The 20,438-nt window shown below is 39.7% G+C and overlaps 1 protein-coding gene across 1 annotated transcript; it reads left to right on the top strand.

Annotated features, from left to right (window-relative positions):
* Positions 1–955: 955 nt before the first annotated feature.
* LOC308505557 (cytosolic 5'-nucleotidase 1B-like) lies at positions 956–18,232 on the top strand (the record flags this gene model as incomplete). Its single annotated transcript, XM_081068019.1, has 10 exons — positions 956–988; positions 2,784–2,873; positions 3,210–3,392; positions 3,965–4,102; positions 5,491–5,970; positions 6,235–6,402; positions 7,515–7,644; positions 9,860–9,982; positions 10,363–10,547; positions 17,900–18,232. 10 exons carry the CDS (start codon positions 956–958, stop codon positions 18,230–18,232), a joined length of 1,863 nt encoding a protein of 620 aa, XP_080924145.1.
* Between the last annotated feature and the right edge of the window lie 2,206 nt (positions 18,233–20,438).

Below are 20,438 nucleotides of genomic sequence, written 5' to 3' on the forward strand. Positions count from 1 at the left end.
ACAACCTGCCCAGGATCACAGGGAGATCCGATAGGTAAACATGCTGTCTTACCTAGAGCCTGCGTGTTTTACTATCCAGAAGACCCCTTGGAGGACTTCGATTGAAGCTGCCAAAGACTTCTTCTGATATTCAAGCTAAGTTAACAACTTCAAGAAATCTGTCTCGGTTCATGAAGTTTGACCGACTCAGGTTGGCATGGCACATGTCTCTTACCTAAAACTTGGGTGAAGATAACATCAGAACTGCGAAATGCAGGACATAATTGGACCCTGTACACCAGGTGGGAGCTGGATTTTATTTACATAACCTGTGTACACCAGAGGGACATATGTATGTTTAAATGGTTAAGGATGGGGCAAACGGCAGGAAAGACAGTGCAACTATCATTCTCCCCTACTGTGCCTAGCTACAGGGAAAGTGCTGTGACTTTGTGAGATGGAAAAGGCCTTGCTGGGAAAGAAACACCAAACATTAAAGTCTCAACTCCATATCTAGAACAAAATCTCAACTGTCTCCAGAGGAAGTTCTCTAAAACCAGTCGGGATGAACAATAATAAATGATTGGGTCCACAAAGGAGTTTGCCATTAATTTTGGCAGGACCAGAAAATATGCAGCCACAAATGAGACTAAGTGATGTAGGAGTACTAAAAGAAACTTTCAAAGAAGACTATTGCTACATATTAAACATTTGAACATTGTTTAGACATCAGTTCCTAAACATCCAGACAATAATCATGAGTACAAGTACTTAAATATGAATAAATGATATTGCTACTTTTAGAGTCATGTATTCACAGAGTCATCTTGTTACTATGGAATCTCAGATGATGTCATAAATTTGGCATTCTACATGCTAGCATAGACTCAGCAACGGAAACAACAGAAGCAACAAGAAATGGAGCTGGGGAGGTGTAAAACTGCGTAACAGCAAAAGAATTTCAGTAGTTAAAGAAATGAGTCAAACATCTCTGAAACAGAAGAAGAAGGTGAGTAAATTAAACATCTTAGAATCTTGCCTGAGAGCCGAGGGAAAATAGATATCAGCCCACCATTTACCTCTGGGATTCTCTGAAATAACCCAACAATTTCAGACGATGACTACATGGAGAGAAAACGGAAGGAGAAGTACAGGAAATGGAGAGAGCAGAGAAAAAGGAGATTAAAGCACATATTATAACTAAATCCAAAAAGTCAGCCATTTATTGTGCATACGCTCATATGTTCATGGTAAGAGGTGAAAACAGTTGCTCTCAGTAAAGAATGGACAGCCCAGTAGGAAAGAGAATACACGAAGTGCAGTGCGATGCTCAGTAAAATTGTATACAAAAGACACAGGGTAACACAGAGGAATGTTTAACTCAGGAAAGTTCTCCCAGGTGACGCTGAGCTGGGTTTGAAGAATATCAAGAGGTAGAAGAGATTACAAGTAACCAGGGTGGTAGATAGGCAAACACAAGTTATTTGGCGTAAGTAGAACATAGAGGTAAGGCGTGAAGTGGAGCCATGCAAGTTGGAAGTAAACAGGATACACCAGGAGGCCCCTGGTTTGTCTAAGAAGGAAGAGTGTATCCAGAAATGAAGAATAATTAAATTTATGTTTCATACATATCACCTAAATAAATGGCATGGATGGATCTAGAAGTTGAGAGGATTTGAGGCCATGAAACCAGATCAAAAGGCTATAAGAATGTAGGCCCATGATGACTGGAGACCTAGAACAAGGCAATGATAACAGAGATGGAAAAGAAGGATTGGATTTACAATACCTTTTGGAGTTATGACAGGATTTTATGGTGACAGTGTGCGTGAAGGGGGGGGGGTGAGGGGTGATAGAAAAATTGTAGGATTAGTTCTAAGACCACACAGCTATGCCACTCTCCACTGTGACAGACTCAACCATTCAACCAACACTGATCAGATTTTTCCTGTGTATAAGGCACAGGGTCCAAAGAGATGACTAGACTGCTCCTGAGCACCTTGGTCTAAGCTAGAGGTGGAGCTCCTTGAACAGATAAATAACACCAATCTAGATTGCATTATGGCTACCAAATTAGCATGAAATGATACCAATAGTGATCCAATATAATGGTATTTCCCACAATTGAAAATGAAAACAGATTTTGAAGAAGTGTCCATAAAGTGAGTTCTTGTGCTCTCCTAGACAGTCTCTCTATTAGTTTGTTCATAAGAAACCTCTTTTCACTCTAGATGCTATGAGTAATTACATAACATGAATGTAAGGCATGCCTGTCAATAGAGCCATACAGGATCTGCACAGAATTAAGTTCCTTGATTTTAAAAATCAGACTAACATTGGTGGGCCTCAGATCCACACAAAATTGGACTTATGGTTTAGTCAAAAAATAAGAAGTTTCAATTTTACATAGTAAAATAAAAGTTACATAAGTAGCAGTCTTCAGAGTGATAGAAGGGAGAAAATGTATTCTGTGTAAGCAAGCTCACATTTAAATGCAAGTACCACTGAGCCCTGGAATATTCTTCCATAGCATTTCCCATGCTACCATTTTTTAAATGATAAATGCCTCGTGCTTCAAATCTATAAACCAACAAATTTCTACATTAAAAATTATTTATATAGTTCTCTGATATGTCATTTTTACTCATGCTTATTAGAACGGGGCAAAAAGTATGCCTTTATATAGTTTTTGATACGGGCAAAGAGACAAATGCTAATGTTGATTTATCCTTTTAAATCCAAACCCTCGGTTTCTAATGCCCCCGAGATTAAAATTAATAAACTTTCTTTGTTTCCATATTAAGAATGAATCTGGAACAAAATACTCAAGAGACAATCTAGAAGCAGAGAAAAAAAGGGAGTCTGAGAAACCAGGAGTTCGTCTGAACACTCAGGTGAGCTGACCTCTAGAGTTGGTGAGAGAATTAAAAAGCGAAAAGCATAATAGAAGGTATTAGGGGGCAGAAAGTTCTGAAAGAGAAGACTGAGCTGTGGAGATTTGTACAACGGGCTAGCTAATATCCCTCATGGAGAGGTTAGGACAAAGCTAGGAGAAGCGGGTCCCTGCCTTCCATCCAGTACACACACCCACGTTCACGTAGGTAGATGATGGAGTGGAAGCCCTGCTGTGTCCTCTGCTCAGCCTGTGGGAGGAGACTGGTCTTTGCTCAGATCAGGGAGGGGAGGGGAGCCTGGCCATCGCATTGACCATTTTCTGCACAATCTTTCAGATGACGCATGCAGTCACACCGAATCACTCGCTGAGACGTTGCCCCATGCATGGTCACCCGCCGTGTAGAAACTGCCTTAGTGCAGCTGAGGGAACAGTCCTTCTTGGTCCCTGCCGCATAATACACATTTACATTCACATGTGCCTGTTGTGGGAGCAGGGCCAGCAGCGCAGCGTGATCAGGGTGAGCAGGGATCAAACGGCCGACTTTGGAGGGGAGCCACAGTCAACCTGGGAGAGGGGCAGGGTGTGGGGAAAGGAAGCTTCCACTAGCCTCTCCATAGTCTCCTTCCCTGCAGTTCCTCCTGAAGGGAATGCTAGAGGGTTCTATTCCCACTTACGCAGCTCCTGCCGCAGCCTTGTGTAGATACCAGCTGCCCTCATTTTTGTAGTCTGCTCAAATTTCTGTTTAGCATCTGTTAATGGGCTTATCCTTACGGGAAGAAGTGGAGGAAAGGGAGAAAACATGGTCAACTCTACTGAGTACCATAGAAGAGGAGACACAGACGAGAACATGTGAGCTGGCAGATCTGTTTCTTGGTTTTGAATGCTCTCCCACGTGGATCCCCACTGTGTTGCTCCTCACAGAAGTTAGGATTGGGCCAGAGCAAGACGAGTACAGAAGGGCCAAGGCTGAATTAAGGGTGATGGAGGCCAGGGATCTTCTCATTGGGTGCTGCTATGTTTAGCGTGAAGTGGCTATTCTGTAGGCACATGCATGGGAGGACATTCCTGGGTCTCTTCTCTCCTTGAAAGGGATCACAAGAATTATCATTGCCAAAGACAGATTCTCGTGGGTACATCGTGCGAAGTGAGTGGTCCCGAACTTCACGGAGCCCATCCACCAAAGTCCCATCAGTAGATGAGAACAGAAGCAAGACTGCCAGTCTTAAGGTAAAGATGGCCATGAAAGGATGGAATACATGATCGCATCATCATCATCATAAAATCATCATCATCAAAATACTGATGATGATGATGATGATGGTTAACGTTGATTGAAGCTTTGTATATGCCAGGAACTGCTCTACATACTTTACGTGTTTTAGTTAATTTACCTCCGCCACACACACACACACACACAAAAAAAAAAACAAAAAAAAAAAAACCTGTAAGCCCTATTTTACAGGGAAGAAAAATGAAACACAGAATAACTTGCATAACATTTAGCATTAATAACATTAATAGAGGTATATTAAAATCCATGGTCTCTAGGTCTATAAGCTGTACAGTTAATCATTAAACTCTATGGCTTCTCATTCCTTCCTTCGTGTAGGTAGGAAGGATTTCAACACCTATGTACCCCAGACTAAGGAGAGGGTGTGAAATGGTCAACAAAGAAGATAATTTAAGAGTGTTACGTTGTGTGGCTAAGCCTGGGTCCTAACTCAGCCTGGCCATATAAGACAAAAAACTTAGTTTTGAGGTCCAATTTTTGGATTCAGAGAGATGACACAGATCCAGCCACTGGGAAAACGTGTATTCCTACCAATTCATCTATCTCTGTGAGGACTAGTTCAATAATCTAACCAAGAAAATGCCTTTTGAAACAGGTGAAACAATGGTAAAAACTGAAATAACATAAGGATGCTTAATAATTTATTGCACACCTTAGTAAGAGTCCTTCCTCTAGAATGGTTCCTTCCTGTTTAGGAAGATGATTCCCTCCAGTGGAGCTCCACAGACACACAAACCTCCGAAGGCATTAGGAAGATACTCGATTCTCCCACCTACCAACCCTCCAGCAATCGGCACATTAATAGTAGGGGCAATGTGGAGAGAGACAGGTGTCCCCGAGTGGGTGTGTCGAGTCTTCTGGTGGGAACATCTGGTCTAGTTGCTCATCAAGCTAACTGGAGGTCACAGATGGAGGCAGTGACAAGCAAGGTCCCTTACACAAGCCCTCTGCCTACCCAGAGTTCTCTGACTGGGCAGGTCTACATACAGAACTTTGCAAATTATATGTCATTTGCCTAAGGGCAAGGAAGAAAGCCTGTACCCAATCTACTCAAAAACAAAAGTGTGAGGTGCCAATGGGGGAGCTAAGGGGAAATGAAAGCAATTGTCTGTGTCCATTTCACAGAAATATTTAATATCTGGAGCCTTGAGATGTCTAAACCCCTTTAAGCCCCCACCTAAAGAAGCCGAGATGAACCAGGACCCATCTCAGGCCTAGGAATGGAACAGAGGGAAGGGGACAGCTCCCTGACTCCAGCTGGGCAGAGATGGGGCCAGGGACCTCCAGCGAGCGTGGAACTCAGACGCCCGTTTTCTTGTTCCAGGTCGCCAGTAGCTCCGCCACCTCCCGCACTTCATCTGCCTCCCCCAGCCAGCAGGAGTCTCAGCAAGAACTGTCCACGCAGCCCTCCCCGCCCACCCCATCCTTGCCACCCACACCACCAGCGCCTATAGACTCCTGCCCTCCCACACCCCCGGAGTCCCAGCCCCAGTCCATGCTCCAGCGCAGCGGCAAGATGCATGAGAACACTGACACCTGGCCACATGGCATCGTGCGGGACCCCCGGGACCCCCGGGACCCCCGGGACCCCCGGGAGATGCAGCAGCGAGAATATCCCCGTACACCCCCTAGTGAATGGAAGCCCTATGCCCAGCGCAAGGCGCACTATTCCTCCCAGCTGGACCGCGACTGTATGTCCGACCTGCCGCGGCAGCGGGAGGAAGATGACGATGATGAAGAAGCCTACTGGTCATCCGTGAGGACCCTGTATGAGAAGACCCCAAGCTGCTCGCGACCCCGGCCGGTGAGCAGGGCACACCACCCCTGGTACCTCGGGCGACCCTTTGCCTCAGAGGCCAAGCCTCTCCCAGCCTCCCTCCTCTCCATACTGCAGGGAGGTCGGCTCAGCCCCCTGCTTCTCCACCCTAAACCTGCCTCCTAGCTCCAGCACCCCAGGGCTCCAAGCAACGGCCCAGCTGTTTTCTTCTCACCTGGCCCCAAGATGAGCCCCGTTTCTGAGCCCTTGGGGTCTGTGTGACTGTACCCCCATTGGTGCCCCTCTCTGCAGCCCAAACCGAAGCATGCCATCACCATCTCTGTGTCGTCCCGAATTCTCTTCAACATGATGGACGGCAGGAAAATCTATGAGGAAGAGGGTCTGGAAAAGTACATGGAGTATCAGCTCACCAACGAGAACGTCATCCTGACTCCAGGACCCGCCTTCCGCTTTGTCAAGGTACTCTGCAGAGTGTCTTTGGGCTGCCAGGACGCTCGATGGTGAGGTGGAGGATTCGGGCCGACCTTTGGGATCTCCTACATGTTGTGTCATAATCTCTAGTCCACTTCTATCATTCTTGCCCTTTTCACGTTGACCCTGGGTCAGTTTATGCTTTCACAGAGGCTTCCAGACTGCTGAAGAAGGGGCTGTGTCCCTAGATTTGGGAGGTTGAGCTTCCCTAAGCAGAGTCCTCATCATGAGCCGTGTAAAAGAAACCTGGTTCCCTCCCTGGGAAGAGTAGTGGCCAGAAGCACTATGAGTTTATAATTCCGGGTACTAGTAGAACTAAAATGCCTCCTTAAAATGAAATGAAAGTCACCTTGGAGGCTCTTGCCCCAGACATAGCATGTTAAGAAAATCAAGATGCTCTTGGCACTTAAGGGCACGATATTAAGAGAGAAAGTAAGGTTCTCTGAACATATACAGAAATGTATAGCATTTATAACTGTGATCCCCTTCATGGCTTAAAGATATTACCCAATAACATCGTCACCAGGCAGAAAGAAATGACACTTCCACAAGTTGTGTAGAAAGTACTTATGGGCTATGGTAGGGGCAGGGACGAAACCATGCACCTATTCTAAAGATCCCTATTTAAAAACAGACAACATGCTCCCTTTGGCAGCACATATACTAAAATTGGAACAATACAGACCATTAGCGTGGCTCCTGTGCAAGGCTAACATGCAAATTCATGAAGCATTCTATATTTTTCACAAAAAATCATTATCAGGTGATCAAGAGTCCAATTTTACAAAATCCAGCCCCCCAAAAAATAGACAAACCACAAAAGGGTTAGCCTGATCCTTCTCTCCACCTACCCAACAAGAGCTATTTCTAGTTAACCAAATGCAACAATTTTCAACAACTATGACCTATCTATTCGATGACGATTAACTGAAGTCCTGTGTATGAGAGGCAGAAAATACAGAAATGTATGGCAGAAGCCGGCCTTAAGGAGCCACATCTTCAGAGCTCGAATGGGATGTCGATGAGCTCACTTCTCTGCAGATTCCCAATGCCCACCTTGTCTGGCCCTCTTTACATACACTCGTGTTTGTAACCGGCAGGCTCTGCAGCATGTCAATGCTAGACTCCGAGATCTGTATCCTGAAGAACAGGACTTATTTGATATTGTACTGATGACTAATAACCATGCCCAAGTGGGAGTGCGGCTTATAAACAGCGTCAATCACTATGGTAAGTAAAATAAATACCATGTGCAAGTACAGTCGTTGCTCGGGAGGAGAGAAGCCATGTTATTTTGCTAACTGCGGCCTAACGAATGCAGTGTCTTTGATACTGACACCCCCTTCTGCGCGCGGAATGTTTATTTGCCTATGTCAGAACAAGAGAGGCCATGTTCATTTTTAACTTCAGTACAGAGTTGGGCCCAAAGCTCTGGCCTTAACTTGTCAAGTGTGAATTTCAAAGTCTTAATCCCAGGTCCTGTAATATATTTCTGTTTTATGTTTTTCACTTCTGAACTTGACTTCAAGGAGCCGTCAACCCAGAGGCTTTCTCTGTGTGATCAAACTTCTTGCTCACCACAGATACATGTTAAAGGTTTAAAGGTTTTCACCTTTCCTTTCCACTCTTAAAATCTGATTCTCCCTGGCTGCTTTCCCCACACATCAAATCCATACTCACGCCAGCAAAGTTGTCTTTATTCCTGTACATGCAAAAATTGGATGGACTCTAATCTCTTTATAGCATTCCAACATCTAGGGAATTACCTGACTATTTTTTTGAGGACTTTTAGCCTATTTTCTAAGTGACATGTCTTATATCTTGTCACTTGTATATGTCAAGCCAAAATAAGGCTTAAATTTGGCATATTTATAAATAATAAACATATAAGTTATGAGTTTTATATTATGTTTCCTAACTATAAGGCTGATGTCTTACTGAGACATACTTTAAAGAATGCTTGTCTTTCCAAAATGCAGCCTTCAAAGTCTTATGACACAAAAAGAGAGAACATACCTAAAAGGTTTAGCACAGATGACTGGTATAGTGATCATTCAACAAACTGCAGCTATTATTTTTATAAAATGTACTCTGATTTGATTTAGTAAGTGATTTAGGTCTATCTACCCCTCACCACACTGAGCCCATTGAGGGTAGTAGTATTTAAAAAATCACAGTTGTTTACCTATTGATTCTGCTAATAACTGATGTAGTGCAATCTTTTCATGCAGCCTATTCATGGGATGACTACCTTTTACTTGGAAGAGTTAGTTACTTCCATTCTCTGGGCGCAGAAGGCAATTTGCATATCTCTGGCATTGTCTTTGTTATGCGCAATGTTGGCCTAAGTGAAAAAGTGAGAGTAATTTGTTAATACCACACTAAACACGTCCACCTCAACTGCTGGTGGGCCCCATCTACTCTCTCGGTCCACACAGGTGATAAACAAAGGACTAGACTCAAAATTCTGCTTTATAGCATGTGCAGCTACCCAGTTTATCACATATCGAAAAACACTGTGAATGGGTACAGAATATTTATATGCATAATGTTACACTTCATTTAACTACGAAGTGTTAACGTTGGTGAACAATGTTTTGCTTTTATAAATAGTCCTGCACTGAGGCTGAGACCTTTCTACATAAATCTCTATCAGTTTCAGAGTTTCAGATTATTCCCTTAGAATAAACTCCTAAGAAAAAATAAAATAAAATAAAGGAATGCTAGATAAAAAGGTGTAAACCTATTAAAAGCTCTTGGTACATATAGTCAAGTTATTTTTCTAGACAGCTTGTACCAATTTACACTTTCATCCACAGTGTATTTGGGTACCTATTTTACAAACCTCTCACCAACATCTAGTGTTTTAATTTTCATTGTTGCTGAGTTGAAAGGCATTTGATGGTATATTAGTGGTTAGTCTGCTAATAATTCCATTTAAAATTTCCAGTCAGGAGAGACACTTTCAGAAATTTTGTGGTTGTTTTTAAAAAAGAGTTTATTCCTAGCACTACCTGTTATTTCTTTTGTATTTTTACTGAAGAAATGCAGAAATGGTACTTAAAATAGAGCCACGCTAATTGGTCCTTTCATCGACTGAGGAGGCTATAGTTGAAGGGCAAGAGTCGGTATGAGCCAGTGGGCTTAGACAAGTCTTTATGTCTCAGTTTCCCTTTCTGTAATGAGATAATGATGGCTGTCATACACTTGGGAGACTAAATCGGCATGACCTACTATGTGGATGGACTTTCTAAACTATCACATACCTAACACATCCACTATTACCTAAAATAGCTAAGACGTTCGTCAATATTGGCACTAAGAAGGTAATTCTAAAACCTCAGTAGGAACTCAGTTATTCCTAAGGTAACTCATTTGCATTTCCAGTAGGTACTTTGTCTTTAGTCCCTGACATAACAAAGTCTTTCTTGCCCGATAATAATAGGCTTACTAATTGACCGCTTCTGTATGACTGGTGGAAAAAGCCCTGTTGGCTATTTGAAGACCTATCTTACCAACTTGTATCTTTCTGCGGATTCTGAAAAAGTCCACGAAGCAATTCAAGAAGGTATTAGCTTGGTTTTATCCCTCTAGTTAATAAACAGGTTTGCCCTAGCAGTTATTTACAATGGGCTTCCCACGTGACTCTGTCGCTTATGCCCTTGCTGGATTTTCTGCTAAGGTGTTTCCCCTTAGCAGCATTCAAGTTTGACCTTTCAAGCTTTGACCTTTCCGGAAATGGACCTCCACCCATTACACATTTCCATTCCTTATAAAAGTGGAGCCAGTGCATAGACAACTGTTTTGAAATGTGTGGTTGGGAAGAGGGGTTGAGTCATCAGGGAATAGCTAGAGAGAAAATGCAAGGTCTGGGAGGACTTTTTATTATTTTTTTAATGGTAGAAACTAAAACTCATGGCCCTGAGATGAGTATGAATCAATCCCCAGGGATCGCCTCTGCAACGATGTTTGATGGAGGCAAAGACATGGCTTACTGTGACACACAGCTCCGTCTGGCTTTTGATGGGGATGCCACAATCTTCTCAGAAGACTGCGAGCATCCTACCAAAGACCACGGGATGGACAAATTCTTTCCACAGGAGACACAACATGAGAATAAATGCACGGCTCAGGTAGGTTCAGGAGCTCTAATGAATTTTGATCTACTTTTTTTACAACATACAGATATAAATATTTGTTCACTGTGATGGCTTTCCAATGATTTTAGGCAGGCCACTCCTCACTTCTGATTCTTCGCCATTTTCTGCCTTTCTTTCCTGAACTCACTTTGAAGCATCTGCTGCTGACTTTATTTTTTAATGTTAACCTTCTTTTACCTAGCCTTTTGGAAATGTTTCTATGATCTCATGACAATGAGTTCACGTCCTCCAAATTTTGAGGAACAGAGGTATAATGACTTACCAACAAGCCATTTCTACATAATAGGTTCTTAAAATAGTAAGGCCATTTCCAATAGGTCAGTAAACATCTGTTGAACCTCTCTGTCCATAACCTCAAACTCCTAAAGGCATCGCTTAATTGAGAAAATCTGTAAAACTGAGAACTTCAATTCAATCAAATAATGAGCCTCAAACCAGTGTAAATTATGAAAACCTAATCAAACTGAAACTGAGTAAGTTTTTTGTGTTTTTTTTTTAAATCAATCCATGTACTAAAGTGTTAGAGTCATGGTCAGAAATGAACAAAACCTACAACTTCTGAACCAAAGGAAATTTGAAATATCAAAATATTCTACAAACTGAATCCTCACTGATCAATTTTAATCTATGAATTTTACCAAGGAATTGGCGTTTTGTTCTCAGCTCTTCTTGAGCTTAAGATAGACTTAAATATTGTTGTTTTTGTTACCTTTATAAAACTATTACGAGACTGAAAGCTGAAAAGTTTTACTAACTCACCTCACATTACAGCAAGTGACACTTAAACTGTGTGTGTGTGTGTATGTGTGTGTGTTAGTCAGAGTTGTTGAGGTATAATTTACACGTACATACAGCAAAATTCATAATTTTTAATGAATGGGTCTAAGAGTTTTGACAAACGCTTACAGTTGTGAAAACACAACCAAACGCCAAATACTTAATATTCAATATTCCCTCAGGCCTCTTTGAAGTTATCCTTAACCTCCTATCTCCAGGATCTGTCAACCACAAATCTGATTTCTATCCCTATAGTTTTGCCTTTTCCAGATGCCATATAAATGGAAACACATAGGATGCGATCTTTCGAATCTGACTTTTTAATTTAGCATAAGGCATTTCAAATTCATTACTATCATTCCACGGATCAGTAGTTGGTTCCTTTTTACTGCTGAGTAGTATTCTGTTCTGTGGATCTGTTGGAGGATAGGTCATTTTCAATTTGGGGCATTTATAAATGAAACCATCTTAAGCATTTACATGCAGGGTTCTGTGTAAACATAAAATCTAATTTTTCATGGGTAAATACCTACGAGTAGGATTACGAGAACACATAAATATATGTTAAACTTTGTAGGATACTGCAAAATAATTTTCCAAACTGACCGTACCAATTTACATTCCCAACAGCACTGTCTTGAGAGATTTAGTTGCTCTGCATCCGCACCGGTATTTGGTACTGTGTCAGTTGATTTTTGGTTGCTTGTTTTAACCTGTTCTTGTGGTTATATAATACTATCTCATTGTATTTTCAATTTGCATGTCCCTATCTCTTATCAGGTGCTTATTTGCCATCATATGTATTCTTTGACAAAAATATCTGTTCAAATCCCATGCTCATTTGCATTGGCTTGTTTTTTTTTCTTTATTACTGAGGTTTGAGAGTGTATATATGCCGTATACAAGTTCTTTACCAGTTATGTGTTTTGCAAATACTTTCTCTCAGTCTGTGCTTGCCTTTTCATTCTCTTAACATCTTTCAGTGTCTTTCATGAACAGAAACTTATAATTTTGATGAAACTCAATTTACCAATTTGTTCTTTTATGAATTATGTTTTCAATGTCATACCTAAGAAATCTTTGCCTAATCCAATGTCACAAAAATTTCCTCATATGGTTTTGTATAGAAGTTGTATAATTTTAGGGTTTTTGAGGGGAATTGACGTATTGTGAGTTAATTTTCTATTTGTGCAAAATATTTGGTTAAGGTTCATTTTTGCCTCTTATAGGCATCCTACTTATCCCAACACAATTTGTGGAAAGAACTGGCTTTCTGTCCCTTTAACATAGGTATCTATTGTTTACCAATATCACTCTGTCACAATTATTTATCACAGTTTTGATAAATTGATAATTTATCAATTATCATAGTTTTATACTAATTCTTGAGATCGGGTGGTACAAGTCCTCCAAATTTGTTATTCTTCAATTATCCTTTGAATATTCTGACTCCTTTGCATTTTCATGTAGATTTAAGAATCGGCTTGTCCATTTCTGGGGAAAAATAAATACTGCTGTGATTGTGTTGAATTTATGTGTTGAATTTAGTCTTGGAAGAATAGGTATTTTAATAATATCAAGTCTTGCAGCCCACTGGCATGGTATATCTCTCCATTTATTTACGTCATCTTTGATTTATTTCATCAGTTTTTCTATAAGTTTTATACAGTTATCACCCATATTTTGTTAGATTTATAACTAAGTATTTCGTAACTTTTGGTGCTATGGTAAATAATACTTTTAAAATTTTAATTTCCAATTTGATTATTGAAAATATAAAGAAACACAATATATTAACCTTGCAACCTGCAACTTTCTTAAAGTCACTTGTTAGTCATAGTAAAACTTTTGTAGATTTGAGATTTCTTTTGATTACAATGTTGACTGGGAATAAAAACACCTTTATTTCTGTTTTCATTCTGTATGTTTTTTATTTCTCTTTCTTGTCTTATTGCCCTTGCTAGGCATTTACAATCTACAACTTTAAGTCATCCCAATCTACTTCCAAACATTATGTCACATCATATCTAGTGTAAGAACCTTACAACAGTGCCGTTGTAATACATTTTACTTTCACCTATACTATCAAACCACAATACCTCGCTCCTATTTTTCATTTGGGTAATCAATTATCTTTAGAATGAATAAGGATAAGACAAAACTGTGTCTTTTGTACTCATCTTCATTTTCAACATTTCCAGAGACCTTCATTTCTTTGTGTAGATCCAGGTTGCTCCCAGGTAGCATATTCCTTTTGCCAGAAGATCGTCTTTGAACATTCCCTGTAGAACTCATATGCTGTAACCAAAAACTTTTAGTTTTTCTTCTTCTGAAAAACTCTTTATTCTCCTTCATTTTTGAAAAATATTTTATTTTGACTTAATACGACTTTCTGCATTGATCATGTTTTTTTCTTTCAGCACTTTAAAGATACCCATCCTTTGTCTTCTTACTTACATGGATTCTAACAACAAATGGTTTTGAGATTCTTATCTATGGTCCTGCACATGTAATGTGTCTAATTTTCTCTGGATGCCTTCACGATTTTCTATATTTGTCTGTGTTTCAGAAGTTTGAATATGGTGTGGGGTGTGTGTATGTGTGTGTGCAATTCCCTCTCTCATATTTATGGATCTGAGTCATCACTGAGTCTTCATCTGTCAATTGCTTTCTCTTGAAAGATTTTTGTTTGTTTTGTTTTATTGTATTCTCATACATCTTTGATTAATTTCCAATCATAGTATGTATATACTAGTGGTTTTGGTAAATAGTATATATTTCAGTAAATACCAAAAAAACAAAAATTGGTAAAACTTTTTGCCTGGTTATAGGCATGCCTCTTCTTCTGCTAGGAATTATTAGTGTGATGGCTTGAATCAAACAAATCAGGAGTTTGACTAGCTATGCATTTTGTTGTTGCTGCTGTTACCTTCATTTCTCCACAGGCTTCAAATTCCTCTGATAGAGTGATGAAGGGTTTGTCACAATATTCCTGGCCCATTTTCAGCTTTAGTTCAGCTTTAGGTCTTGTCTTCCCTTTGTGCATGTGCCTCAGAGATGGTCTCCGTGTTGTTACTCCACGCCAGTGGTTGCTTGTTTGTCTCTTCCAGCTAGCTCGGTGATATGGCGGTGGGGGGGGGGGATTCTCTGTTGTCCTAGTTCAGCCTAAATCTAGGCCAGAACCTGTATCTCCCTATGTCTTAGGGATGAAGTTTTGTCATTGATCTTGCCTTCCCCCCAGTGATAGTAGATATCTAATGGTCTGGGTCCATAATAGTCTCCTGTCCCTGCCCCAGGAGTGGAGAGTTTTCCTTTCCTCTCTCCCCATAGTAGTGTATCTTTACCTGTGCTCTGGGGGTAACAGTGTTTGTATTTTGTTCCTTAGGAGATATGGGACAATGTGGAGTTTTAGTCTTTTCTCATAGTGGCAGTTGGTCCTCTCTTCCAAGCCTGCACCACTGAGGACTGCATTCTTTCATCTCTCACCCTGCCTGCGGTCTTTCTCATAAGCAACTAGGCAAGTCCATGGGAAAAAGCCCACAAGGGAGTATTTCTTGTGTTTGTGGCTTCCAGGACTTCCATGCTCTCTCATTAGCCTACACTTTGCCTTTATTAATTGTTTTTAAATTGCCCGAATTTTTCATACTTGCTTGTATGGTGTTTGGTATGTCTTCCTTCAGTGCTCTACTAAAGACAAGCCAGTTCTGGAATTCCATCTGGCCTTGAATATACCTTAGATGTTTCCTTAGATTTTTTTCCCCTAAGATTTCACATTAGTCGGTTGCTCTATTACCTCAGCTCTCTAACAGACTCTAGAAAAGTTACGATTTTTCAAATTATCTGGCTTTTTCTTGTTGTTAGGTGTAACAGTCTTTTCAGCTTTCTACATCCTAGGTATGTCCCAAATGTTTTAAATCACACAGCTTCTCAAAAAGGTATTTTTGAGTAACTCGCCTTCATAGTTCTGTATTGTTATTGATAAATTATATGCTTACACTACTGTATAAATATATAAATTATAAAACATATCCAAAAATAGAAGAGAGAATGATACCTGGTTTTAATATGGTGACATAAACTGACCTTTGGGAGGTACTCAAAAACTGTGTCCCTCTGTGTTTCAAAGCCAAACTGTGAGCAAAGTGGCTCCTACCAATGGTCCCTACACCCTCTTTGCTGCTGCTGTTCTGCCAAAAAAAGTTATATTTTTTTTCACCTATGTATGTGCCTTTCACCTTTAGGAAGTGAGTTTTTATTTGTTGTTTTCTGACATATGCAGCCTCGGAGAAAGCAAAATAAATAAATGATCACATCTATAGTCATGCTTGCAGAAAAGTTTATTTCCATGACACCAGAGAAGAGAGCTTTTGAATTGTGAAACAAGTCAGTGTTCAAATACTATGCCTCACCTTCCCAGAAACCCCCTAATGGTTCCTACAAAAACCAATCGACTTCAGTGATGAGTAATAAGAAGGGGACCAGCACAGAACATATGCAAAGATGCTATGAGAAAAAGGCAGACAAAGAAGAGCAAGATCAAGTAACAGATGAAAAACTCTCACTACAAATAGCTGCCAAAGTACAGGTGAAAGTTGTGACTAGGCATTTGCCATGACTTTTAAAAACGTTAAAAGCAGGGTCATAAAGTGGAAATGCAAGAATCAGGGAAGAGATGATAAGACGTTAAATGGTAGAACTCTGGAAATGAGTACAATTGAAAAGTAAGGTTTTAGATAGAAAAATGACAGAAATAGATCACAGGTAAAGAAAAGCCAACATATGCATAATTGGAATCCTTAAAGAAAAACACTGAAATTATGTTCTGGGGAGAGGAGAAGTGTTGTGTGTGGTCAACATAAAAATGCATATGTGTATAAAAAAATAAATCAAGAAAAAATCCTGAGTTACCAGAAGATTTTCATACATACATTAAACAATCAAAAGATGAAAGTCCACATTATGTTATAGGGAAACAGAACAGAATCATTATGATACATGATTTAGTAAAATTATTTGACTTCAGAGGTGAAGAAATAATTCTTTGGGCAACCTGCACATACAAGTTGCAGGGGGCAAATCAGCCTTCTCCACAGAAGCACTCAATAGTATTGTAAAAGACAGTGGATCACTACGTATCATATGGAGAGAAAATATAAGTCACAAATTCTATATCCAACCAAAAGTTCATTCAAGTTAAAAGGAAATAGGTCAACAGTTGAGAACATACTATATTCCAGGAATTATTATTTCCACAAGACTTTCTTGACAAAACTAGTACAGTTGGACACATTTGGCCAATATGTAGATGATTAGAAATGCAGAGGCACAAATGGTCCTAAAATATATATATTTAACTATAGAACACAAACTAAAACAATTGTAGGGATTAGGAAGCAGAAATATTATGTGTCCTAACAATGTAGAAATTATATAACTAATGAAAACTGGAAAAACGTGAAGGGAAAAGGTCTAAGGAAGACTAAGTATGCTGATACGTTCATTTACAATAGCTAATCAAAGGATAAAACGTAAAGCTGATAAGTAGAAATATGAGAATCTTTCCTAATATAAACGTGAACACCGAAAAAGATGAAACAAGTATAATTGGATGGCTAAAGAAGAAATAGAGAGTAAGAGAGAGGTAAAGAATTTCCCTAATTTCATCATTTCTTATTGTAAAAAATAATCAATCCTGGATTTTAAAAAACAGAGTACTGATAGTACTATAAAAAGTTACAGTTATAAAGGTAATCAATAGAAGGAAATAATACAAACCTTCCTAAATGTTAGAAGAAACACACATATACTCACATAAAGAAAAAAGACACTTGGTGAACAATCCTTTGAAAGCTTTAAACTAAACGTGAAAAATACAATAAAAATCATAAGACAGAACCATTACCATGTATATTTGTAATACCAATAAATATAAATATCCTAAAACTCAACTTTAATTTTAAAAATTAAGACTTTCAGATTGGATCACATAGCAAAATCCAATTATATGCTCTATCCCAGAGTTACAGCAAAAACTAAGTATTCAGGAAGGCTGAAGATAAAAGTAAGTGTGACGAAATACCAAGTATTTGTAAATATAAGACAAGGCTAGATCCAAGTCAACAGGGCATTAAACAAGATAAAGAAATATACTTCCTAACATTAAAATTTGCAATCCACAAAATACAAATTAAAAGAATAGTGCTTTTGGTAATTAACTGAACTTGATTTAGAGTATCCCACATTTCCATCAATGGTTTATGTCTCTTGCCTTGGTTTAACTTTTTAATAGAAACTTCTTTCAATCGTAAAATATCTGTGTTTAGACAATAAATTATATGATCACCCTACTTTTATTCCAGGAATGCAAGGATGGTTCCATATAAGGAAATATACTTACATAAATGCAAGGGGTTTCAGCATTGTGCCATAGGCTTTCTAATACTGCATGCAGTACTGTATCTGTTTATAAGCTCTTATCAGCCTCTGCTTTTTCAGCATTCATTTCCTTTGACCCACTGAATCACAGCTGTGATATGTTCCTTTTACAGGGTGCCTTGAAAGGCTTTCTGGAAGAATTAGGCAGACTGCAGAAGAAGTTCTATGCCAAAGATGAACGGTTATGTTGCCCCATCAGGACCTACCTGGTTACAGCCAGGAGTGCAGCCAGTTCAGGTGCCCGAGTGCTGAAAATTCTTCGCCGCTGGGGTCTAGAGATAGATGAAGCTCTTTTCCTTGCTGGAGCCCCCAAAGGTCCCATCTTAGTGAAAATACGGCCCCACATCTTCTTTGATGACCGCATGTTCCACAATGAAAGCGCACAGAAATTTGGCACCGTCGCAGCTTATGTACCTTATGGCGTTAATCAAAAAATGAACAATTAGAGATGGGGAGGAGGAATAAAGCAGTGAGCCTGGTATTACAGAAGCCACTTCTTGTGGCTCTCTAGGGTAATTAGATAGATATTTCAGAAGGTTAAACTCAGAACTTAGTTCATCGGAAAGATTTTCTCTTAATTTTTTGAAAACATTTTGAAACCTCAATTTACCTTCAAGCTACTCTGAGCTGTCAATGCTGTTGAATACGATTGTACCTACCTTTGTATGTAAATCATACTGATGACTTTGCAGAATACGTTTAGAACTTGAATGCCTGAATGTTTTAAGAGCTATGTCAGAAGCCTATTTAGTCTGACAAAGTTTTGCTCTTTTTTGGATGTTGGTAGAATAAATTGTTACCCATCATCATTATGGAACAGTGGTCTTCAAAGATGGAAAGAGTATGGTTAAGTACACTCTTGAAAATTAGAGCTTTTTAGTCTGTTGCGTCTATGATCAGCCTTTAAATCAATGCAAAATGAAAATGTGACTCCACCTGCATGTATACACCAATTTTGATACTAGTCATTCAGAAATAAATCAGCTGGTTATTCATACGGGGCATTTTCCACCTAAGATGAGCTCCAGATAGAACATCCTAGGAAGGGTATTTTGAAGCTTATTTGATGGGTTCATTGCCTATGGAACACAGGGCTTCATATTTCTCTGATTTCAGGCCTGGCAGGTAGGCCCAATGTTTGCATGGCAATAAGCCTTGGCCACTGCTTCAAAATGTGGCATGTAGTATCCTGGCCTTTCATTGTTGTCATTCTGTTGTGATTTATGTTTTCTTTCTTTTGATTGTTTCTTAACCATAATCTACATGTTAAGGCTCAGTCAGCTGGTTATTTTCACGTTACCTCATTTTCTCATCAAACCAAACATTTGTGACATAATATTGTTACCTCCTTTTTAATCAATAAAGAACCTAAGATGCAAAAAAAAAGATTAACTACCGTGTCCAAGAAAAGCAGCTAATAAATAGTAGGACTAAAGTTCATTCAGGTCTTATTTACTTCAAAAGTCATGTCTGTTTCTTGTTCTGTGTTATACAGCCTTCCAAATTGAGTTATTCTTATTACTTCCATGGATATAGGACCCATCATGAACAGATTAGTCATTCCATTAAGTTCTACGCTTAAGCTATACAGCAGTGACATAGCAGATCTGAGGGTCCCTCTCCTCTCTTCTCCATGCACTCAGTTGGTACTCCATCTCTACCCCACCTACATATGCATATTCTACGCTGGCTCTAGTGAAAGAAGGCCCCTGCTGGAATACAACTTTTGATCTGCTTCCCAATTTGATGTAAGCCAATCCAAACTATATCAGTCATGACATTCATTGAGTGCCTAGTATTTTTTATGCACTCCCTGATGTGAAGACCACAAGAGAGACTCAGACATAATCCCATCCTCTAGGAAATGTAAAACCATAATGATCCCCTAAAAGAAGTCAAACTTGCAAACTCAAATAGCCAACACCAGAGGGCTGTTTGTCCTCAGTGCCAAGTGAGGGTCATACATGAGGGTGAAACAGGTATCTGTATGGGCTGGAAGTGGTCAGGAAATGAAAGGAACTGAACCAGGCTGTGAAGACAGAAAATGAATAAAACTGGAGAGAAGAAACAGACGTGTCCTGGACTCAATGAGTTTGAAAGGCAACTTCAAATTATAGAAGTGTGGAATAAAGGCCCACCTTACAGGGAGTATATCTTAAATGATACACATTTTGTGTCTCTTCTCTTGTTCTGAAGATTCTAGAATGGTGCTGGGGCAGTGAAATTTTCTGCACCAGGCAATAAACACCCTTTCTCCCCATGAGTCTCACAGGGCACAGCCTGGCACGTATCAGATGGGTGAGTCGATGAATGACCACCTAGGAGTAGTTGGGCAATAACCCCTGACATTTCTGAAGTATTTTTCAGTGTATAAAGCACTTTCCCATCCATTTGTGGATTTAATATTGTAGTGGAGGGGGTGGGGAAGTACTTATGCAGTGGCCTGCTCCGAAGTCTATGTTTACAGTAAGTGCAAGCTTTTCCTACTGTATCTGTGGCAGTGTCAAATCACATCACCTGAGGATTCCTTTATCTATAAGGATCAATACCATAATGGTCTCCCGTTCTCAAACTGTAGTCCTCAGACCAGCAGCATCAGAAACACCTGGGGACTTGTTAGAACTGCTAATTCTCAGATCCCATCTTGGACCT

The sequence above is a fragment of the Rhinolophus hipposideros genome (genome assembly GCF_964194185.1).
Source record: "Rhinolophus hipposideros genome assembly, chromosome: 12".
Classification (NCBI taxonomy): Eukaryota; Metazoa; Chordata; class Mammalia; order Chiroptera; family Rhinolophidae; genus Rhinolophus; species Rhinolophus hipposideros.